Raw genomic sequence first — 22,012 nt, forward strand, 5'->3', positions numbered from 1 at the left:
GTTAGCTTCAAAACTCCTCGAACCTCATGTCAAAACTCTCACAATCAAGTTGAAGAGGATATATCTTAATTTTGAACAACAATGATTCCAATCGCTTGTTTGAGATGGTTGAGACTAAAAACATAATGGAAGTAACTCAGACTTGCAAATACATGATGCTCTCAGAATCATCCCAATAATGCATACCCAAAGACTCAGTTTCAAAAGAGTTGTAAAGTGATGAGCATAATCCAAACCCTCCTAACATCTTACGGCTCTTCAAATCGCAAAAGACATGCACTGTATGGGGATTCTTATAATAGAACCTAATCTCATCCTCACGACTGGTACCGCGCATCCACAACTCCACGCCCTCAGTGAGGAGTAGAATGTCAAAAACAGGCAAAACAGAAACCTTCTTCTTGTCCGACCATTGACTCTTTCTTGCATCCTCCACAAACCACAAGTCAATACATCCATCAATCGTGACATGGGAGTATTCAAACACAGCTATTTTGGCTTGGTAATTCATTAGATTCGTGACAATCCTGTCCGAGATGATGGCAACTTCAAGTGGTAATCCAATCAAAATAAACTCCTCAGAACTCATGTCAAAACTCACAACCACAGTTATTAGGCCATGCAGAGAGCAGTGCATAGTGGCCGTGGCCGTCCTTATCCACCAAATAGAACCGACGCCAGTGCCGTAGCGGCGATGGAGATTTAAGGAAAAGATTAGTAAAATAACTAGAGGAGATGATGGATGACCAGAGCTTTGAGACGCACTTGAACCTCATCAACGAATTCGCCGGCAATCTCGCTAGGATCTCCATCAACATATCCTCAGTGAACTCCGCGACGACGGGTCTTGAATCGGGCTTGATCAAGAGGGCTCTTCTATTCCTTTTCCCTCGTCCTTCTACCTTCGTCCTTTTCATCTTCTTCCGACTGAAAAGACGATCCTCTAAATAACTTACAGATCCTCTAAAGTCTGCTTCTTTCTTTTGGTTTTGGTGGTAGTCAACCCTAAGCATTCTACTTGGGGTCCATTGTTATACTATAAAAATCAGAACATAACTCACTTAGGAGGAGATAACAAGATTTTAATAGATATGTTGGATTTCAAAATCAAAACAAAGAATTCAACATTAAAAACGTTGGTTCGGACATCTTGTGGTGGAAGAAGAAATTCGCAGAAATCTCCTTCCTTCATACTCCTCGAAGCAACAACAAAGCAGCAGATTTACTGGCTAAGAATGCACCTGTCAATTCTTTATTTTATTCTGCAAAGTTGTACCCACCAATATACTGTATTTGATGATTGTAACAACATTTTAAATATATAAAATAAGTATTTTGTCGGAAAAAAAAATCACTTAGGAGGGAGGAATTGTATTATTTCCCTTTTTTCACGAAATATTATATATCCTGTTTTTATAATGAACACATTCGGGTTTACTGATTCTCAGATACAGATAACTACATTAGTAGTTTTTTTATTTAAACTAGCATCATGCATGGAACTATATATACATTTTTTTTATATAAAATAACTATATATAATTAAGGGCATAAAACAGCATGCATGATTTTACTCTATTATGTGCCCAACTTGTTTAAAAAAGACAGTTTTCTTTGAAAGTTGTTTAGATTCCTCCTGGTACATATAATGATCTGAGAGGAGATGCTCTCTTTCTTAGATATATTAATATTACAACCAATGACCTATTTTATCTCACAATTTCATTTGATATATAAAAATTTATCACTCTGTATTTTTTTTTATTGTAAAAGTAAACGAATTGTCATTGAGTATAATTTTTTAAATTATACTGTCTACTGAAAAAAATATAGAACTCATAAGGAAAAGTAAGTCAATAGCAAATATATTTAAACAAAAATCCAAGCAAATTGAAAATCAACAAACAGACATAAATCCAAGCTTGTTTTGCCTAAACTTGATTTTATGCACTTTCTTAGTTTCTCATAAGATCTTCTATTGTTTTGTATTCTCACAAATAAACTGGTGTACCACATACTCAAACTTATCACTCATTTAAGAATATCTCGAACATTTTTCATAATTTGTACAATCGATGCACAAACCATAACATGTATTGATTTTGTTAGTTATTTGAAGACATAAGTTTTAAAAACCTTAAGTTAATTGATAAATATTAACTTTGTTTTGGATTTTGAAAGTTTTGTTGAACTAACTTCAACTTAGATAAATAAGTGATTAGTACATACACTCCCATGACAACTACTTGAAATCATGGTTCAAGTCTGTCTTCATTTTTTGACTTTCGAAATGGAGACCTTTAACTAAATGGGAGCAGAAGCGTGTGCCTTCCAATTTACTCTGATACCCAAGCAACGTCGGACATATTGCTTTTTAATATTATGTAATTTTATTTGCTATCAGTTCTAGCAAAATATGTATGGATTTTTCATTTCGTTGCTTGCTATCTACGTATAAAAAACTATGTTTGATAATCTAATGCTTCTTAATTCTGTTTTGTTATTTCAGTATAAATTTTATTTTTAAAAACTCTACGACAAAACATAGTAACAATCCTTTTCTATTCCTTTTTCCTCGTCCTTCTACTTTCGTCATTTTCATCTTCTTCCGACGAAAAGACAATCCTTTAAGCAACTTACAGATCATCTCTTCTAAACTCTGCTTATTTTCAGTTAACAACTACTGAGTTTGGTGTTAGTTGTGTTATATGTCTTTTGGCCCTGATTTACTTTAATGAGTTTCATGTTTAATGTTGTCAAATATTTATGGATAATTACTAAGAAATAAACCGAATTTAGCTGATAAATTTAGAATTTGGCCATTCTCAAAAATGTAAATTTTGACATGTAACTCTAGTCGGTGCAAAATCGTTCTCAAATTTATGGATCTAACCTACGCTAAAAGTATGGGGGCTTATTTAAAATTCCGTCAAACTTAATGGTAGTTCTTAATGCTAACTGAGCTTGTTTGGATTTGGGTCTTAGCCCAAAATAATCTCGCAAATATCACGACGTCGTGTCGATTTGATAGAAACGTTTTGTGTTTCTGATATTATCTTCAGGCTGTTTATACTTTATATATGCACAAATCCAATTTGGCTTCTTCATTTCTAAACGAAAAACAAAGACTGAAATATTATATATCCTGTTTTTATAATGTACACACTCGAGGTTTATTGATTCTCAGATACACGTTACTACATTAGTAGTTTTTTTATTTAGACTAGCATCATGCATGGAGGAACTATATAATTTTTTTTTTAAAAAAAAACTACTTATAATAAGGGCATAAAACATCATGCATGATTTTACTCTGTTGTGTGCCCAACTTGTTTAAGAAAGAGACAATCTTCTTTGAAAGTTGTATTGATTTTGAAACTTATCACTCATTTAAGAATATCTTGAACATTTTTCATGATTTGTCCAATCGATGCACAAACCATAACATGTATTGATTTTGTTAGTTATTTGAAAACATAATTTTTAAAAACTTTAATTTAATTAGAAAATATTAACTTTGGTTTAGGATTTTGAAAGTTTTGTTAAACTAGCTTCAACTTAGATAAACAATTAATAAATACATATACTCTCATGACAACTACTCGAAATCCTGGTAAGTTTGTCTTCATTTTTTGACTTTCGAAATGGAGACCACTCACTAAATGGGAGCAGAGGTGTTTGGCTTCAAATTTAATCCGATACCCAAGTAAAGTAATGTTGGACGTGTGTTACTTTTTGATATTATGTGATTTAATTTGCTATTATGTTAGAAATGTATGTTTGGATTTTTAATTTCGTTGGATTAATTATGCTTGCTATCTATGATAGTAAAAACTATGTTTGCGAGTCTGAATTCTGTTATTTTTATTTCAGTATAAAATTTATTTTTAAAAATCTATATTTAATTGTAAACTCTACGAAAAGGTTGACAATTTCAAGCCCAAAACATTATTTGGGGCCCACAATCATTTGACAATATAAAAAGTCTTGAAAGAAAAATCATTTCCCTTGCCAATGTTTGATCAGATATGGGCGGCTGGCTCCAATTGAAAGAGCTATCCAGTCACGTTTTGGTTAGTTATGTTATTGTTTTTGGTTACAATTTCAACATTGCAACGAGCCAAAAAGAAAAAAAAAAAAGAAATACTAATCAAATATGCTAAGAGCTGACTTCGAAGGCATTATTCGAAGCCTCGTTCCTTTAATTTGTATTGAAACTTGAAAGGAACACACTTATACATATTCATGTGATGGAAACAAAGTGTTTAGCAGTAGAATTAGTATAAAGAGAACTGCCTCGTAAAAATTAAATAAAAATGAAATAAAACAAAGTGCTCGTCTCATCTCTCTTTAGCTCGGGTATTCTTCGACCAGCCTCATTCCTTTAATTTGTTATTGCAGGTGCTCTGTGCTCACCAACTTATTCTGTAACTTGCCTTCCAAGTAACGAGTTCCCACGTGATCACGTCTTGCTTTGACTACTTCTCTTCCTCATGCGCACGTGCCAGCTCTCTCCCTTTCTTGCTTCGACTTCTCTTCCACGGGATCCCTCTTTTCCACTTCTTCCAAACTCTTCCATCTTATTCTTTGGACAAACTAATGGGCTTTCTCTAGGGCGTTTGTCGCATCTTGACGGAGTGGTCTCGCGGATGGGACCCGGGTGAGACCCGATACCAATGTTAATTATTCTGAAGTGAAGGCGCTACCATGAAAAATAGAGAAGCAAGTTGTCGCATCACTGGAACATAACACAAGAAAGAAGATGAGATGTATTCCAGGAAACAAAAAAGAAGTGCTCCTAGGAGCATAAGAGGAGAATTCTAGTCATTACAGAAGTAGATGAAACTCAAAAGTCGAGTACATACAATGGAAAATAAGAAACATTGGCGCTAAATTTTCTGGTGTTTTTGCTATACAGAACCAAAATGGGAAACATTCATCGTCGTCTTCGTGCAATTTTACTAGTCTTCGTGCCCATGAGAAGTTTGATCATCTTCATCATCACCATCTCCCCGATGATCACCATCATCCGTTGTATCCTTTTTGTCACTTCTCTCGTTCCTCTCATTCCATCTCGCCCATGCCCACTTCAGGACAAGAAACCCTCCAAGTGCATATACCTGAATAATAATTTTAAAGAATATTTTATTATTCTAGCCGAATCAAATCAACCATGAAGAATTCAAATTCTTGCAGGCTTTGAACACCATCAGAAACAAAATTATTTCATGCTACTCAATTATCAACCCTGAATAGTGAGGATACAAGAATAATGTACAAAACAACAAAAAGCGAGTAAAGCGAAGAGTGACAAGTGGGCAGCTAACTTCTCCGTGAAAGAGAGAAACAGCCAGCTAACTTTTAAAGGTCCTCTATAGCATTCTAATGCATAATATAGACACATGAGCAAAAAAAAAAACTGCAATCATCTTCAGCATTCAAATGTAGCACCACTGCAACTGAATGAAACCAATAAAAACGCTGTAAAAACTATAGCAACTTTTACAAATCGAGAAATCAACTGTTTTTACTTCTTACATCAAGACTAACGGACAAAAATGCCTAGAGAGAAATTCAAATCTGTTTCAGAGACTTAAAAATAGAAACCAAACCAGAATAGTTTCAACTAAAGGGTAAGCAATAATTTGAGGTCATATTAAGATACAATCATCAACATCTGCCCATAAACAGCCATGGTCCTACCATTTTCCAATTGTTACCCCCTTATAAAGAACATTACTCTGCTCAACAAAAGCTCCTAAATTGAAAGCTAATCATATCGCAATTCCATCTAAGAAAGTCGACTAAAACACACATCTAATCAAAGTACCTGCCAAATGACGAGGGAGTTGGAAGTCTTGCTGGAGCTGACCTCGGATTCATACTTGAGTGGCTCTGCGTTATTGGGCGGATTGTAAGGGAAAGAGACAGACTCGTAGGTCGAGTTCTGAGGTTCCTTCTTGTCTCCAGTGGGTTTGGGACCATCAGGAGGAGAAGGCTTAGGTTTGAGAAAAGGGAATAAGTTGGTGACGAAAGAAGGTAACTTCAGGGGAGGAGAATCGGAGCCATGAGTAGGATGCTCGGATTCAGCCATTGTCCACCGCTTAGGGTTTTTTGAATCGGCGGATTAGGAATACCAATTGTCTGGTGGTCACTCCTCTGCACTTCTTCTTCTTCGTATACGACACGTGTCTCTTCATGTTTTGTCTGTAATAAAACCCCCAATGGGCCGACCGCTGATACATTCGTAGACGTGTTGGCCCACGAACTGGCCCATAGTTATATTTTTTGAATCATCCAAATCAATTCTCTTCTTGCTCCTCCACAATCTGAGCCAGATTCTGAGAAATTCATATTAACCAAATTAGCATCCTGAGGGCAAATCAAGGTCGAACAGAGAAAAGTTGGCGACTTTTTGGGTTATCATGTATCATCCGACGAGGGGCGGTGTCCGTGGTGGTCGAGATCGTAAGTTTCATTAAAATTTGCTTATATTACAAGATCCCACAAAATTTCTCAATTTTTAGGGTTTCCATGTATCATCCAACTTAAATTGATCGTCCTTGCATTTTTTCTTCTTTTGATTTTGGTTTCGAGGGTTTTTTATGAACGATCTAGGGTTTGATGATGTAGATTGGGTATACGCATTTGTTAGAGAAGCTCAATTTGATAAGAAGGGTTGCCATAGTTTAAGTGAATCGGTTAATTTCCCTCCGTTTTTGGCGATTTGTTTTCATATCAAGATGTAGAACATTAGCTGCTTTTAATGATTGTGCATGATGAAGACTGTATCACTAATTAAAATTTGTTCATAAATGTGCAGAATTTAGTTGGGATGAAGTGAAGGCTGATAAATATAGGGAGAACTATTTGGGTCACAGCATCAAGGCGCCTGTTGGAAGATGGCAAAAAGGTTCTTTTCTTATTCCTCCTTTTCTGTTTCTTGAAATTTGATGAAGTTGATGCTATGGCTCTCCTATGATACTGTGGTTGTGAGTGAACCAGTCATCTTGACATTATACTTGATCTTCCTTTTGGGATTTACTGGAAACTAGTCTTGTGAACTGGAATCTTATTGGATAACTTGCTCTGTTGTTTCTGGTATTATTAGCTCCATGATTGGTTGATATATAACCATGTGAATGAAAGAAACATATTCACGTAGCTCTAACACATAGTCAAAGTCCCTGATTTTGTTATCATCTAATTACTAGTTCGATGCCTATTTTAGTTATGAAAAATTGCTGCAGTGTGTAATCGGTGGAATGTAAGGTATCTCAACTTCATGAAGTCAAATGTTGTATGTGTTGTGACTAATATACCATCCTTAGTTCAAAGCTCAGATTTTCTTTTCGATTCGCTGTTTGTTCTAATGTAGCTTCTATAGTCATAAATTCATAATTGAACTCACCCATTTTTTCTGCTTTGTTTTTTTTTCTTTATAATCACTTTGCATTCAGAAAAATTTGGTTTGCTTCCTGGCTCTGTACAATCTCACTGTGGTTCGGGCATATTGCTTCGTGGTTTTCTTTATTTGATTTTTGTAGATTAATCTTCAATGTAGAACTTTGGACTGACATTCCATTCCTCGGCGGATAAAAATTGAATAGGTAAGGATCTTCACTGGTATGCTAGAGACAAAAAAGGAGGAGGTTCCAACACGGATGCTATGAGAGAGGAGATTCAAAGAGTTAAGGAACAGGAGGAGCAAGCCATGAGGGAGGCTCTGGGTTTGGCACCAAAGTCCTCTACAAGACCACAAGGCAATCGCCTTGACAAGCAAGAGTTTACTGAACTTGTGAAGAGGGGTTCAACAGCAGAGGACTTGGGTGCCGGGAATGCTGATGCAGTGTGGGTTCACGGCCTTGGCTATGCAAAGTGAGTTCTATTATTTCTGTGAGATTATCTCTGCTTTATAACTCTGTTGATGTTTTTGGTGGCTTTACGCTTTACTGGTAGTTTATCTTCATCCTTCTTCTCACATTTCTTTCTGCAACTCTGTACAGGGCACCCCGACCTTGGGAAGATCCCAGCACCCTTGGATCCTCTCAGACAGAAGACGCAGGGCCAGCACGTCTGCCAGAAGACACATCAGTGATCAAAACTGTTGAAGATGGACCGCATGATACTGAGAGGGACCAAAAGAAGGATAGGCATGAGGAAAGGAAACCTGCAAAGAGAGAGAAGGAAGAGAAACATGAAAGGCGCGAAAAACGTGAGAGGCAGGAAAAGCGTCGCAGTCGTGATACAGATGATAGAAAGAGACACAAGAAAGAGAAGAAGGATAAGAAGAGGAGGCATGACTCTGATTCTGATTGAAGTGAATTGTACTAGGATGGATATTTTGCAAGAGTTGAATCTGTTGCTCATTTCACTATCAAATCATGTAGTTAAGATGACTATCAATTTGTGAAGTGTTGTTGAATATCGATGGGAATCATTCAGAGAACTTAACTAAGGTTTGTTAAACACATGGATAATGTTATCTGATGGTTTTTAACAAAAATACACGTTCTAGCTTATCACTGTTACTGAAACACCAGTTTCACTATGTCACCAAAAGCTTTCGAAAAAAAGGGGCGTTAAATTGCCTCGGAGAAACGTAAATCGGCAGGGCCTGGTCCCAATATTCCTTTCTGTTCACTAATCTTCCCTAGTCCTTTTGATGAATCTTCCGCAGGGGCAATTGTCTCAGTGTTCCCCGATAATTCTCTCTGCAAAATCGTGAAGAACGATTTAAGAAATGGACCAACTACAGTACATAATATCCGGACAGGGAGTTGGAGACTGAAGCAACTGTTGTGTCATAAACTAAAGCATAGATCTTCGAACTACACAGTCTTTAGTACTAAAGCCATAACCAGACTCTTTTTCTCAAGTAAACAGGAAGTTCAGGCTTCAGAGTAGTTATACTTGTATATAAACAGAGATGACAAGATAAAGGCACTTGCCTCATCATGAATATTGGAACAATCAAAAGGTATTGGGGTCGTTAGAGGAGGTTCGAGATCTGGGTCGGGCTTCTGAAATATGAATGTTGCATAGAGCCCTGCGCAAAAGAAGGATAATTAAGTGACTAGAAAAGTATCAAAACTGGAGATTAGATAAGATAAGAGAAGATAAGATGGCAGAAGATGATAAATAATGTTACCTAACAAATCAAATGCCCGTGGAAGAAGTTTTCCCCTGGGGTCAACGAAATTAGGGCCAGCATTCATCAGCAAGGTTGCAAATTGGGCTCTGAAAGTAACAGTTGAACAGCATCAGCAGAAAGAAGCAAAGCTCGTGATATGAGATTGAAAATCTGTAAGCATAGTAAGACTTTCAAACCTGTTGTCATCGTAAAAATCTGTTAAATTTTGAATCTCCACATATTCAAGGCCAGCCTCCCTCGCTAACCTGAATAGCAAATACAAAGAAAAAAAGTAGAAGACCGAGAATCAGAAGATATAAACAGATTGGACGTCACATGTAGCTAAGCTACAAGAAGTATCACAACTAGGATTGTAATGGGAATATTGTTTTCCACAAAAGTTTAAGAAGAACTACAATCCGCAAGGTCAACAAGTGCACAATATTAATATTGTAATGCCATACCATCAAATTAATGTTAGATTTGCTGAACAAAAAGGTGAGATAATGGTGCATGAGAAGCCACCTGATCAAGCTTGGGAAGTGAACCAAGCAATGGTCTTCAGAAGCGTTGTCACCAGAAAATTTCAGCTGGTACCTCTTCCCAAACAGCGGAAACCTGAGTAGAAAATACCAAACATTTTCTAATTTCAGAAGAAAAAAAAAGAGATTTTGATGGCAAAATGACTTCTTTTTTTTGTTATCAGAAAAAACGCTCACTTTTCTTCCTCCAATTCGAAAGTGATCATGTAACTTTCAGACCGAATGTAGTTGGGAAAAACATTAGGCTTTGTCCCTCCGCTCCTATTGTGGTATGCTTCAACATTTTTCTGGTACTTTGCCCTGTTTGACCAGAATGTTAAGGAGCGCAGTCCAACTGAACAAAATAATATATAGGCAGTCAAATGTTGAAATTGATGAAATGAAAATCTTAGCATCACAATTTACAGGAGACATTAGGACAACCAAAAATTACATACACTGGAGCTATCTAAAACAGTTTCGTGAAATTCAAGTACTCAGAAACCAAGACCCTTGCAATCAGTTCAGATAATTTCAAATGTAAAATTTCATTCTAAACATCATTTGATATTACACACAACAAACTTGGTGTCAGGTAATTTGTGATAACTTTCATACACCAGTAGGCAGAGAAAAAAACCAATTTTAGCACCAGAACATGGAAAATGTATATGGGAATTGCAACAAAATCAGAGCATGTTAAAATAATAAATCAGAATTCTGATGTAACATTATTTCATACCATATCGTTGACGAGTCAGGAGTAATTCCAAAAAAGTAACCCCCGGGTTTCAGTAAACATGCTACATTACTTAGGAGTCTTCTCGCACTCTCCTCAGTTTCAAAGCATAGCTAGAGCAAGAATATTTTAGACCATCACATCCAAGCGCATTGGAAATAAAATAAAGGAGCAGAGAAAACAAAAGAAGAGATCTGAAACCTGTAGATGGCGCCAACAAGAAACTAAATCAGCCTGCCCCACGTTCTTCTGTAACTGGATTTCAAGATCATCCTGTTTCACCAACGAAGCACAAACTAAGGTAAATGTGCTCCAGGTTACTTATAGAGTAGCTTAGTATCAGATGCTAAGCTGATGCAAAACAAAGCAGGCCTCACCTTGGAAGGATCAGCTCCAAAGAATTCAACATCGTAATTCTTCCTCTGACTCTCCCAAGCTTCTCGTACGCAAGAAATCCCAGAAGACGATGTATCTAACGTTATAGCAAATTTCCACAAAAAGAGAAGAAAAAAAAAAAGCAAACCCATCCTCTTAGTGATACAATACAGTATGTAAGACTGATTATATAAGTAAATTTTGGTAATACCAATTCCGATGTAGTGACCAATCGGAGCAGCTTCCCACTTGTCGATATCGGGAGCTTCGCCGCAGTACAGCTCGCAAACCTACAAGAAAGCCGCAGAGAGACATAAAGGATGAAACTTTGTAACGGACTTGTATTTGAGAGGAAGATGGATTAATGCATACAGTGGTATAAGGATGTGCGAAGATGTTGATTATGGCCGTTTTGGCGAAATCGAAGAGCCGATGATGACTCTGCTCCGATTTTGATCCCGGGAAGCCGCTGCTCATTTTTCGTTTTCTTTTTGCTCTCCGGCCGAATTTTTCAAAATTACATATTTGGCAACCAATTTATAATTTTTGTCTTTTATTGTCCCAATAGATATGTATATACATTTCTTCTATGTATTGTAATTTCTTTTTCAGTTTTTGGTTCCACATACTACATCAGACCGTGAAACATTTCTATAAATCGAATTACAACTACTTAAGATTCAACTACAAGTCTACAACATCCAAAAATCTCTGAATTGTCGGCTCTTTTGAAACTCCAAATCCACATTATGTCAGTTGCCAATATTATACGAAAATTTGGAATCTAAGTCCTGAATCTTGGATACAAAATTTGTAATCTCTTGACTAATGGCTTGGCCGATGATTTATAATGGTTTCTTAAAGCTCTAAAACAAGATTTTACAAATGACAATAACCTCATTTTTAAACCCATCGGGGCAAATGACGTGTTTTTTTAGCTCATCACCTGTTGTGTTATTGACAGCTGAAATTATTTATTTGACAGAGGATTGAGCAAACAAAAATACCTCAGGAAGTTCCCAATCTATGAGAGAAGAATTGTATACGAAAACCAAATTTCTGTAAAAGGAACCATATGGAAAAAAAAAATGAAACATGTGATCAGAGCTTTATCCTGTAGACCAGCACTTCTGGTTCTGGATGTGAACGTGGGTTCCAAGGTTTATTATGTAGTAATCCAAGATTCATTTGATCTACAGTTGAATCTTTCTCACAGAAGAAGTCTTCGAACATCCTCAAAGTTTGAACGCAATGCAGACAGAAACGAAGCTGAGACAAAATCGGTTTCCAAGTATGCAATGAGTAAAAAAAGAGAAACGCAGAAAATGATGGCAACAGAAAAACTACTGAATGGTGCATTACCTCCAACTTGTCCATCAAAGATCCGATGATCAGCAGATAGCGTTACATTCATCTTCGTTACCACTGTAGGCTTCTCAGTTCCTGAAACATTGACATACAAAATTGTCGTAAGTCCTCATCAAAATAGCAACTCAAAGTTGAAAACCCAAAAGGATGTTACTGTCTCACCATCTATTCCAAGAATTGCCTCAACAACTTTATTTCCTCTACCAACTGCTAGTATTCCAGCCTGCAAGACAATTGACGCTCTTTAGTTATTTATCCAAAAACACATCTGCATCTCTGTAAAAGACTAAACTAGATCTTCCACGACAATATTCACAAATAAACAAAAGCTAACTCTTCAATCTGCAATTAAGGATGCATCGTTAAGGGTATGATTACCTGAGGGGGGTTAATGATGGCGCAGAATTGGTCCACAGGATACATTCCGAGATTTGAAATGCTGTAAAACAATAAAGAATGGTTGATTCAGTAAGTAGGGCAAGTTTCACATATTTCCAGACGATGCTTAAGAACTTAAAATGATGAATACCTGAATGTCCCTCCTTGAAACTCATGAGGAGCAAGCTTTCCAGATCGCGCCTTTTGTGCCAGCTCCTTCACCTGCTCCAAAAATCAATTAGAAATCACTTTTATAACTAGTGATAAGCAGCACATGACATAAGAACTGATAAAACAAGTGTACTCCTCTAAAGCCTGGCATATTCCTCAAAATTACCTCTAAGGAAATAGCAGAAATAGATTTCTGGTCTGCATTCCTGATAATTGGAGTCATTAAGCCCTGCAGCGCATGCCAAGATGATGAGGGATAAACTATTCAAGTAATCAGAAAATCCAACAAAAGAGTGTACCTTTTCAGTTGCAACTGCAATTGATATGTCAACATCCTCACACATTACAATTTCTCCTTTGTCAGCATCCCAGAAAGCTGCCAGACATTGAGAGAAAGCACTTTCAACAACCAAAAAGAAAATTTAAGCAAGCCCAAGAAGAGATACCAACCACATGATTGCAATCCATATATCATTACATCAAACTCAAAATGAATAATATTCTACTTCTAACAACTAAAAGCGATTTTAAATTCATACTGGTCCGACTAACTCAAAACATCTTTACTAAATATCCTCGGCGGAGGCAAATGGCATTTCAATTATTATTCCAACATGGATGCTGCATTGTTTTAAAAAGGACGAACTAAGGTTTTAATCTGCTCGTCAATCAGATTGGGAATGAACATGGTTTAGTTACTTGTAATAGCATCATTTACGAGGAGAATATAATTTCTCACCATTAGCCTGTCGTACATTCCTCAGCGCGACTGCCACTGCTTTAATAACTATGTCATTGACCGACACTTTCACACCATGGTTTTCTGTAGATCATGAAACCACAGTTCAATTTGAGCCTCTCAAATTGTCACAAATGCAAAGAAGAGGGATAAGGAGCAGTCGACAACCTTGAAGTTCTTTTCTAAATGCAAGAAGAGGATCCAACACAACATCTGCAGGCACACTCAAATGCTTAGACAGCAATCAAAATACACAAACAAAATACAAAGTATGTGAATTACCAACCTGATGATAAATACAAATGAGGTATCTTCTGTTTTGATTCCAATAAACGTTTAGCTATAATCTGCAAGAGGGAAAAGTCAAAGAGAAGCCAAATATGATCCTAGTAGCAAACTTCAATGGTGAAAGTGATGGAACATTTTCCAGTTTCCGGATCAAAAGCAAAAGACTTGAAACAAGCTTTTTGATGACAGCTTCTGAACAAGCCAGCATGTTGTATAATGAAGTCAAATCGACTTCATAAACTTGTTCTCATAGGATGGAATGCTTCAACAGGAAATAGTTCATTATTCTCAACATAGAGAGCAGTAAATGTTAATTACCTTTCGAATTTGACTATTTGGAAAATCTTCATAATTATCAGACTGTGTCACAGAAGACTTTGATTCAGGCAACGATATGGAAGAGGATTTAGACAAATTATCCTTTGATGGCTGTTTCTTCTCCGTAGACACAGATTTTTTAGACGTTTTTCCAGACGCAATTGCGGAAACAACGTCTGATTTCAGTAATGTACCGTAGGGACCCGAGGCCTCAATTGATGATGCCTCCAATCCATGTTCTAAAATCAAATGCTTAGCTGCAGGACTGATCTTTGTAAAGCCTGCCTTCCTCCCTCCAGATTTCTCTACAACACTGTGAGGGGCTTGTTTTTCAGTCTCAACCTCAGAACCACCTGTGGAAGAAGACTTGATGGCTTCAATACTTTCAGCATCTTCAACCTACACAGAAGAAGTATTAGCCTCTAATATCCCATAACCTGTAAGCAATTGTATTTTCAAAGATTTTGTGTGCAGGAGTAACTTTTACTTCAGTCAATACATAACGTAGCATGGAACTAGAAGAGCGCCTCCCAATTTATGCACACAAAATGGCTAGTAACCAGTTGGATAATATACCAGTAGTAAAACAGTTTTCTGGCATCAAGAGTTCACTCAACGTACTTTTAAATTAAAAGACTTACTATAAGTGCAATCGGCTTTCCGACAGCCACATCCTTGGAACCTTCAGGAATTAGAATCTTAGCCAAGTACCTACACCAAAATTCAACCATCAAGTTATACAATCTATTGATATAAGATCCGTAGTCAGAATACGCATGCAGCAGTTCAACAAAATTTGACCTAACTTTTGCAATCAACATTTTCTTCTCACTTATAAAAAAAAGAAGATAAATGTCCACAGAGTATGAATGCTATATAGAATGAACATCACTAGGCTGCCTAGAAAAATAAATATTGTGTATGTCCCAAGTGATTGCTTATAGGAATAAGGCAACAAGGTTTTTAGTATACCCCTCTTCAAGGCTTTCAAATTCCAGAGTGGCTTTGTCAGTCTCGATCTCACCTATGACATCACCCACTTCAATCTGTGACCAGGAAATGAGAAGATTCAATACAGTCAGTCAGTCAAGTGCATAACACCCGACTCCTTGTGGTGAAATTGCACTGCCAATTTACTCTTCAGATTTGGGTCACCAGAAACTAACCTTGTCACCCTCTTTTTTCCACCATTTGGCAATGTTACCTTGGTTCTTAACATCAATAAAAAATAAATGATTTAGGGTCTCAGGATGGAAAAGGTGGAGGCATTATCACCCAAAACAAGCTAGCACTAAATATGAAATTTCATACCATTGTGGGAGAAAGTGCTGGCATTTCTAAGACAACATGTGGGGGAAGATCTGATGCATCAGGCTGAATGGAACCTCTTTGTTGTGTGCTTTCTTCAGGTTTCATCTCTTTATGAGCTGATGTTTCATCTTTACCAACTCGTCCACCCTCTACAGGAACAGAAACGTTTTGAATGTCGTCTTCCTCGTCAACCTTGATTACAATTAAATAAGATAAGATTAAATCTTTACTCATAAAAATCTATGTAGTAAGATGCTGACCAAAAACACGAAATATCATATAGGGGATAATGAGATGAGAACTCAGTATGACATAAGGTAATATTTCGAAGAAGAAACAGTACGAAGATAGGATCTTGGTCGTATTTTCCCACAATAAATATTGATAAAGCAACACCAAAGATCTATATGATGTAAACCCAGGAAAAAAATGAAAAATGAAGAGGCCAAGAGCAGGCTAGTTAAAGAAAAAGGAACTTCTAATGAGCATAGGTAATGCCTGCATCACATGTTGCGAGATCACACTTGGTTTCCTTAGATAAATAAGACAACCATTCTGCTTACCATTATTGCAATCGGTGCATTAATAGGAATATCCTTTGATCCTTCAGTTACTAAAATCTTGGCCAGAAATCTACAGAACCATGCTTCATTGTAAGCCAATTGAGATTTGCATATGCTTATAATTAGGCAGATATTTGAAAATACCAAGGTGTGGAATAGAAAAACACAAATTAACACACACGAAATCATGAACCGGCTTTTCAGAATTACCCTTCCTCTTGACTCTCAAGTTCTACAGTGGCTTTGTCTGTCTCTATCTCACATAGTACATCCCCCACCTCTACCTGTCACGAAGAACGAAAATTCAAACCACTTACTCAGAAATTCCACATTCCAGATGTTCTTTGTCAGCTAAATCATCAGATTATCGTTTTTGTATAATGATTATTCTTAAATAACATCATACAAGTGGACTGAAGTTTTGTCAAGCAAAAAAAAAAACCCACCTTGTCACCTTCTTTCTTTAACCATTTCGCAATATTTCCATGACTCTGCAAAAAGCCCAACAAAAATAATGCAATTGCTTCTCGCAGGGAGGTACAAAAAAATTACAAGATTGAAGTCCCATTTCCTAACCATTGTAGGAGACAAGGCTGGCATCGTAAGAACCGTCTGTGGTGTGGATCCTACAGCCCATAGACAAACAAAATTAACGGACGAATCTTGTATATTCAATTGCCTATTTTGTCGCTATATTCAAATGTAAGATGGAAGCACAAACATCAGAAAAAATAGTGTGATGTCAAGTTCGTTGCATCTGCGTCAACCAACTTCTCATATTTGCTATAAGATAAATGAAAGTAACTAATAATTCTTATCAACCACTTAAATTTGTGTCTAGGTAATTTTTATGGCTAAAACATTTATACATTTGTTTGTAGGTTGATTTATCAGGTGAAAGTCCCATATATTGACTGGTTTAGTAATTCAATAGTTTTGTAGACTCATTAATGAAGATCTTTATTCTATAACTATAATACGACATAAGAACCTATGAGTACCTGTAGATGAAAAGTTTTGCACACCAAATCGCAGCTACAAGAACACAATGTATGTGAGAAATAGGAATAGCTGTAAATACGAAAAAAGAACAGTACTAACTGTAAAACTTACAATGGAATTTGGAGAACTATCATCCAGTCTTGAAATCAAGTCTATCGAGGCAGACCTGAAAATGTAGATCAAACAAAAGCTGAGAAAGGACAAAGACATATTCCCCCAAATTTTTTACAAAAACAAGTTCAGTGGATACTAGTGAATGAATAACACATACGAAATGAAATACACAGCCATCTTAATTTTTTGTCTAAATAGATTCTTAAACCGAGTATTCACGATCGCATTAGATTTTCTATGAATAAAATCTCGTCCTCAATTTTCAGGAAAGAGAAGCCATAATTGTAAATAAACTCAAACATCTCTTCCAACCAAAAAGAAAAAAAAAAAAATGTACAGGATAGAGAGCCAAAGTTAGAGAAAAGGATAAGGAACTGGAATATACTGTTCATGCCGTTCTTCACGTTTATTCATTCTACAACAATTTGGGTAAACATTTTTTGCAGTCACCACCAGTTAGCAAGATTTGTGGTCTGGAACACATACCTCACACCATTACTGCTACTAATCTTGTCGTCCAAGTGGTATAGTCCATTAGAAAAGCTGAAAATCAAAGAGTTCGTTGTCAAATGTATAAAGATAAAGAAATCACAGCACTTTTTGCTTCCATGAACAGAATATAAGAACTGTGAAAATCGAGCAGAGAGAATCCAATCCTATGTTCTATGAGCTGGTAATCCAAAGACTATCAATGCCTCTCATTGCAATCTACTCAACATGAATAAAAGGCTAGGCTGATTGCTTTTCACTAATAATGATTTTAGAACCCAATTCCAGCTAAAACGGAATACAAAACAACAATATTATTGTACTCAATGCGAATAACACTACAGGGAAGATTATTCTCGCAAACTAGAGAAGATTAATAGCAACTCAGAAAAGCAAAAATAGGTTAATTGGAAAAAGATTGGCATTCTATTCTATCCATGAAACTGTTCTCGTCCAAAATTAAACTCTTAAACATCACTATACAATACGCAATAAGAAGTCCGAAAAGTCAATGGAAGATTGCCGACAAAATCGAACTGAGAGACCAGGTCACTTATCAAATTGGCAAGGATCACAAATGGAAGAGGAACATCAAAACTTCGAAAGAAGCGAGAAGAGAGAGAGAGAGAGGAAAAACGCGTGAACAGAATAAGCGTACCGGGTATGGAATCCGGAAGCAGGAGCGAGAAGACGAGCTCTGAGAAGTGAAGAAGTACGAGCGATCGCTGCGTGCCGGAGGAGGAGCGGAAGCACCATGACGGGTTCGGCGAATCACGAAAATGGGAGAGAGAGACGATGGAAATCGGAAATCTTTTAATTTTGGTCAGATCGCTGCGACGGCACTGAGACGATCCTCGTCACGAAATTTTTCAGAGTTCAGAGATACGGCCCGGTACGGCCCGGAACGAAAAACCAATAATCGCTACTGAACCGGAAAACCACTTTCAATCATATTTAAATGCTTTGGTTTGAGTGGAGAACCGAAGATTAGAAACTTTAAAACCCAATTGGTTTTCTATGATCACATACAACTACAACTACAACTACAACTACAAACTACAAGCGTCATGCTAATTTCTGTTTCGGTTCAAACGTTTGCGAGAACGAGCGGTAGTAGACAGAAAAATTTCTGTTAATTTCTGTTTTTAGAAACTGAAAATTTAAATATATTTAAGTTTTAAACAAAATCTATGCTTATTTTTCATGCTTCCCTTTTTATATGTATTACATATTTTGCCCCATACAAAATTCTTTTCTGTATGCGCCCCTGCTCAACACAACTTGTCATCTCTTTATGGACAACCAAAAATATTCCAAAACTAACCTTTAAAATAGATCATTCCAACACTAATTTGTAGTATTTAGCGTTTCATTCATACAGTTTAAAAAAAATACTTAATATTTGATGTTAAAAAAACAAAAAAATATTGAAATCATTCAAATCTTTTTTTTTTTCGACTCAAGAAATATTGAAATCATTCAAATCTTGTATTCAGTTTTTGCCACTTTTCTTATTTGGGAAAAATGGCATTGACACCAATGGCAAGTGTGGTATAGATTGCGGAAGCACGATGTGACCGTCGAGTTGTATTAAAATTAAAATCGGCATCGTAACAAAGGATCAAAGGAATATCCTTTCTTACCACTATCCTTTGACTTCTCTAATTGCACGATAAAGTCAAATCTACAGCGCAAATCTCCGTTTATTCCTTCCTTCTTCTGTTAAATTTGAGATTTTGGCAAATCCCCATTTAAATACCCCATCAATAATCCTCCTGTCCGATTTGCAAAGTCAACTCCTCTTTTATTTTTCTTTATGTTTTCCTCTTCAGCTCTGGAAACCCAAAAAAAAAAAAAACAATTTTGTATATAAATAAGGGATCCGAATTGGCGTGAAAGAGATACCATCTGAGATTTGATTAACAGACCAAATAGGAGGAAAAATCATGGAGATTGAAGAAGCGAGTCGTGAAAGTGGGCATGTTGTGTGCGGATCATGGATTCGTCGCCCGAAGAAAGTAAACTGGGCCATTATCGCCAAAGCTGCCAAACGCCGTGGCTCATCTTCTCCTGCTCTCCTTAACATCTTCTCTTTCGATCCCGTCTCTACCTCTCTCTCCTCCTCTCCCTTGGTACTTCTTCTTCACACATTTGATTTTCGAAATTACTCTTTTTTTAATCATGGGTCTGGAACGAATCGAGAGCTTCGGAAATCTTATTGGGTTTTTGAGGTGAAATTTGGGGTTTCAAAGCTTGGCAGGACAAACCCTCTTCTTTTGGTATTTACTTTGGTTTGACTAATGAAAGCAAAAACCTTTTTTTCTTCTTTCTGTGATCAAAGGCAACACATACGCTTAAAGAAAGTGATGGCGATCCTGTGGCGATTACAGTGCATCCTGCTGGAGATTTTTTTGTTTGCTCTACCTCCAAAGGTGGTTGCAAGTACGTTTCTTCCTTTGATACTATCTTTCTAATTTCGTTGAGCTGGTATTGTTAAACCTTGGATAGCTTCTCGATCTTGTCCTGAGAATTAGACATCAGATGATTAAATCTGAACATCATATTGCTTCTCTTATTACATGAGACTTGTAATACTATCTTTCACCCCTTCCACTTTGCTGCTGTAGATGTGTTTGTAGTGATGCTTGAATTTTGGGTGTGTGTTTAGGTTTGGTTTATTGTATATGAGTATATCTGCCTATAGATTCGTTGGAGACGTTTGATAATCTTTGTACCTTTTATAACTTGTTGCAAGTACGTTCCTTCCTCCGATACTATCTTTCTAATTTCGTTGAGCTGGATAAACCTTGGATAGCTTCTCGATCTTGTCTTGATAAGTAGACATCAGATGGTTAAATCTGAACATTATATTGCGTCTCTTAGTACATGAGACTTGTAATACTATCCTTCACCCCTTCCGCTTTGCTGCTATAGATTTGTTTGCAGTGATGCTTTTAGGTTTGGTTTATTATATATCTGCCTATAGATTTGTTGGAGACATTTGTACATCTTTGTACCTTTTATAACTTGTTGGCCTCTTTCTAGTCGTGATCCTTGTTTGAAATCTTGACTTCCCTTTCCTGCGTACATCTTTTGCAATTCAACTATTCCCTCTCGTTAAGGCATACTAGAGAATTGGAATTGTCTTTCAACATTGTGGACGCTATCTGCTTCATTGTCTTTACAAATTTTGGTTTACGGTCTAGATGCTATATATTAATTATATGGTTCTCAGGTTGTTTGAGATTGTCGGAGGTGCAAGAGGTATTACGATCTTAGCCAAAGAACTCCCTCCTCTCCAAAATGCTGGACTACAAAAGTGTATGGCCTTCAGCTTTGATGGGTCTAAATTAGCTGTTGGGGGAGTGGTAAGGAGGGACCAAAACTGCGTTATAAGGGCTTTTTTGTTTTCCGCTGTTGACAATTTTTGTTGTATCTTACTTACTTTAAACTATTTTCAGGATGGGTGCCTCAGAATTATGGAGTGGCCAAACCTTCGTGTGATTTTGGATGAGCCAAAGGCACACAAATCCATCCGGGATATGGATTTCAGGTAATGACCGGAATCTTCTCCCACATCATCCCACCTTTTATATTCTTTTCCATTTAAAGCATACTTGAGCTAGTAAAAAATGGTCTTTTATATATTCTCCTCCGATTGTGTGCATCTCTCTCATATCTGCGTCTTTTGTTGTAGTCTTGACTCAGAGTTCTTAGCCACAACATCAACTGATGGATCAGCTAGAATATGGAAAGCAGAAGATGGTTTTCCTTTGTCTACTTTGGAACGTAGTGGGGTATGTGTTTGTGAGAGTTAAAGTTTGCATTTGAATCCCTATATTTCTAAAATAATTATATATCCAATGATAATCTGCATGAAGGATGTTCATGTCTAATACATATAAATCTGAATTGTCATTTGCTTCGTGTCTCTTTCCCTTTTGCGTAACATCTTCATATTTTGCATCTACTGGCTGTTATAACCTGATTCTGATATCCTCATGTGTGCAGGATGAAAACATTGAGCTGTGCCGTTTCTCTAAAGATGGAACAAAACCTTTTCTCTTCTGTGCTGCCCAGAGAGGTATATAATGATATAATATAGCGACTCTCGAGTAAACTACTACAAGCATCACTAGTGTTTTTAAATTCAGAACAACATATGAAAGTTTTAAACAAATTGGAATCAGGTGATATTCCTGTGGTCAATGTTTATGACATCAGTACATGGAAGAAGCTTGGGTTCAAGAAGCTGTCAAGGAAGACTGCATCGACAATGGCAGTGAGCTTGGATGGCAAATATATTGCATTGTGAGTGCTTATTCACCCCGGATCTGGTTATTGCTTTCAGGCTTTAGGGTTTTACAAAAGGTTAAATATTTTGCACCTTGTTTTGTTGTAGGGGTGGCAAAGATGGAGATGTATCTGTCGCTGAGGTTAAGACAATGGAAATTTACCACTACAGTAAGAGGCTACATCTTGGTCAGACCATCGCTTCACTTG

General features: G+C 36.8%; 5 protein-coding genes and 1 pseudogene across 7 annotated transcripts in view; 2 read left to right on the plus strand and 4 right to left on the minus strand.

The window, feature by feature from the left end:
• Nucleotides 1–136: 136 nt before the first annotated feature.
• On the minus strand, nt 137–987 carry LOC18021656 (annotated as a pseudogene).
• Nucleotides 988–4,739: 3,752 nt separating this feature from the next.
• LOC18021657 lies at nt 4,740–6,200 on the minus strand. The gene is made up of 2 exons (XM_006403761.2): nt 5,831–6,200; nt 4,740–5,120 (listed from the first exon to the last, which is right to left on the minus strand). The coding sequence occupies exons 1-2, from the start codon at nt 6,092–6,094 to the stop codon at nt 4,962–4,964; spliced, it is 423 nt and encodes a 140-aa protein (XP_006403824.1). The 5' UTR covers nt 6,095–6,200; the 3' UTR covers nt 4,740–4,961.
• Nucleotides 6,201–6,306: 106 nt separating this feature from the next.
• On the plus strand, nt 6,307–8,471 carry LOC18021658 (multiple myeloma tumor-associated protein 2 homolog). Its single transcript, XM_006403762.2, has 4 exons — nt 6,307–6,468; nt 6,824–6,913; nt 7,611–7,878; nt 8,007–8,471. Exons 1-4 carry the CDS (start codon nt 6,426–6,428, stop codon nt 8,317–8,319), a joined length of 714 nt encoding a protein of 237 aa, XP_006403825.1. The 5' UTR covers nt 6,307–6,425; the 3' UTR covers nt 8,320–8,471.
• On the minus strand, nt 8,433–11,267 carry LOC18021659 (mRNA cap guanine-N7 methyltransferase 2). Of its 3 annotated transcripts, none has more exons than XM_024157729.1 (11): nt 11,141–11,267; nt 10,980–11,058; nt 10,771–10,829; nt 10,595–10,666; nt 10,397–10,506; nt 9,853–9,975; nt 9,659–9,751; nt 9,331–9,399; nt 9,152–9,240; nt 8,952–9,049; nt 8,433–8,714 (listed from the first exon to the last, which is right to left on the minus strand). In XM_024157729.1, exons 1-11 carry the CDS (start codon nt 11,243–11,245, stop codon nt 8,583–8,585), a joined length of 1,029 nt encoding a protein of 342 aa, XP_024013497.1. In that variant the 5' UTR covers nt 11,246–11,267; the 3' UTR covers nt 8,433–8,582. The 3 variants fall into 3 exon arrangements, with proteins under 3 accessions (XP_024013497.1, XP_024013496.1, XP_024013495.1); XM_024157728.1 differs by having other exon boundaries at nt 10,771–10,865; XM_024157727.1 differs by having other exon boundaries at nt 10,771–11,058.
• A 391-nt stretch (nt 11,268–11,658) lies between these two features.
• Nucleotides 11,659–18,371, minus strand: LOC18021565 (dihydrolipoyllysine-residue acetyltransferase component 1 of pyruvate dehydrogenase complex, mitochondrial). The gene is made up of 23 exons (XM_006403764.2): nt 18,168–18,371; nt 17,507–17,563; nt 17,018–17,072; nt 16,906–16,939; nt 16,481–16,530; nt 16,351–16,395; nt 16,115–16,188; nt 15,905–15,974; nt 15,342–15,533; nt 15,197–15,241; nt 15,003–15,076; nt 14,672–14,741; nt 14,031–14,429; nt 13,711–13,771; nt 13,593–13,637; nt 13,425–13,508; nt 12,985–13,061; nt 12,852–12,914; nt 12,666–12,736; nt 12,515–12,575; nt 12,299–12,359; nt 12,131–12,211; nt 11,659–12,037 (listed from the first exon to the last, which is right to left on the minus strand). Exons 1-23 carry the CDS (start codon nt 18,263–18,265, stop codon nt 11,979–11,981), a joined length of 1,926 nt encoding a protein of 641 aa, XP_006403827.1. The 5' UTR covers nt 18,266–18,371; the 3' UTR covers nt 11,659–11,978.
• Nucleotides 18,372–19,356: 985 nt separating this feature from the next.
• LOC18021566 (SEC12-like protein 1) overlaps nt 19,357–22,012 on the plus strand; it is a 3,285-nt gene continuing 629 nt past the window's right edge. The window contains exons 1-8 of the mRNA XM_006403765.2: nt 19,357–19,641; nt 19,851–19,951; nt 20,745–20,877; nt 20,971–21,062; nt 21,207–21,306; nt 21,521–21,593; nt 21,700–21,820; nt 21,912–22,012. The exon at nt 21,912–22,012 is cut by the window's right edge and continues 9 nt beyond it. Of these exons, the coding sequence (XP_006403828.2) occupies nt 19,456–19,641; nt 19,851–19,951; nt 20,745–20,877; nt 20,971–21,062; nt 21,207–21,306; nt 21,521–21,593; nt 21,700–21,820; nt 21,912–22,012 (907 nt within the window). The 5' untranslated portion in view covers nt 19,357–19,455. The remainder of the gene's footprint in view (nt 19,642–19,850; nt 19,952–20,744; nt 20,878–20,970; nt 21,063–21,206; nt 21,307–21,520; nt 21,594–21,699; nt 21,821–21,911) is intronic.

This window comes from Eutrema salsugineum, unplaced genomic scaffold (assembly GCF_000478725.1).
Source record: "Eutrema salsugineum unplaced genomic scaffold, Eutsalg1_0 scaffold_16, whole genome shotgun sequence".
NCBI lineage: Eukaryota > Viridiplantae > Streptophyta > Magnoliopsida > Brassicales > Brassicaceae > Eutrema > Eutrema salsugineum.

What these genes read in the sequence shown, in the direction of transcription:
- LOC18021657 (XM_006403761.2), bottom strand. Translation starts at nt 6,094, where the DNA reads ATGGCTGAATCCGAGCATCCTACTCATGGCTCCGATTCTCCTCCCCTG. An exon ending in ACTCCCTCGTCATTTGGCAG is followed by an intron (nt 5,121 to 5,830) that starts GTACTTTGATTA and finishes ATTATTATTCAG; the next exon opens with GTATATGCACTTGGAGGGTT.
- LOC18021658 (XM_006403762.2), top strand. Translation starts at nt 6,426, where the DNA reads ATGTATCATCCGACGAGGGGCGGTGTCCGTGGTGGTCGAGATC. An exon ending in TGTCCGTGGTGGTCGAGATC is followed by an intron (nt 6,469 to 6,823) that starts GTAAGTTTCATT and finishes ATAAATGTGCAG; the next exon opens with AATTTAGTTGGGATGAAGTG. An exon ending in TGTTGGAAGATGGCAAAAAG is followed by an intron (nt 6,914 to 7,610) that starts GTTCTTTTCTTA and finishes AAAATTGAATAG; the next exon opens with GTAAGGATCTTCACTGGTAT.
- LOC18021659 (XM_024157727.1), bottom strand. Translation starts at nt 11,245, where the DNA reads ATGAGCAGCGGCTTCCCGGGATCAAAATCGGAGCAGAGTCATCATCGG. An exon ending in TTGGAGCTGATCCTTCCAAG is followed by an intron (nt 10,667 to 10,770) that starts GTGAGGCCTGCT and finishes TTGGTGAAACAG; the next exon opens with GATGATCTTGAAATCCAGTT. An exon ending in GTTCCAATATTCATGATGAG is followed by an intron (nt 8,715 to 8,951) that starts GCAAGTGCCTTT and finishes ACGATTTTGCAG; the next exon opens with AGAGAATTATCGGGGAACAC.
- LOC18021565 (XM_006403764.2), bottom strand. Translation starts at nt 18,265, where the DNA reads ATGGTGCTTCCGCTCCTCCTCCGGCACGCAGCGATCGCTCGTACTTCT. An exon ending in TCATTTGTATTTATCATCAG is followed by an intron (nt 13,638 to 13,710) that starts GTTGGTAATTCA and finishes GTGTGCCTGCAG; the next exon opens with ATGTTGTGTTGGATCCTCTT. An exon ending in TTTCTGCTATTTCCTTAGAG is followed by an intron (nt 12,737 to 12,851) that starts GTAATTTTGAGG and finishes TTTTTGGAGCAG; the next exon opens with GTGAAGGAGCTGGCACAAAA.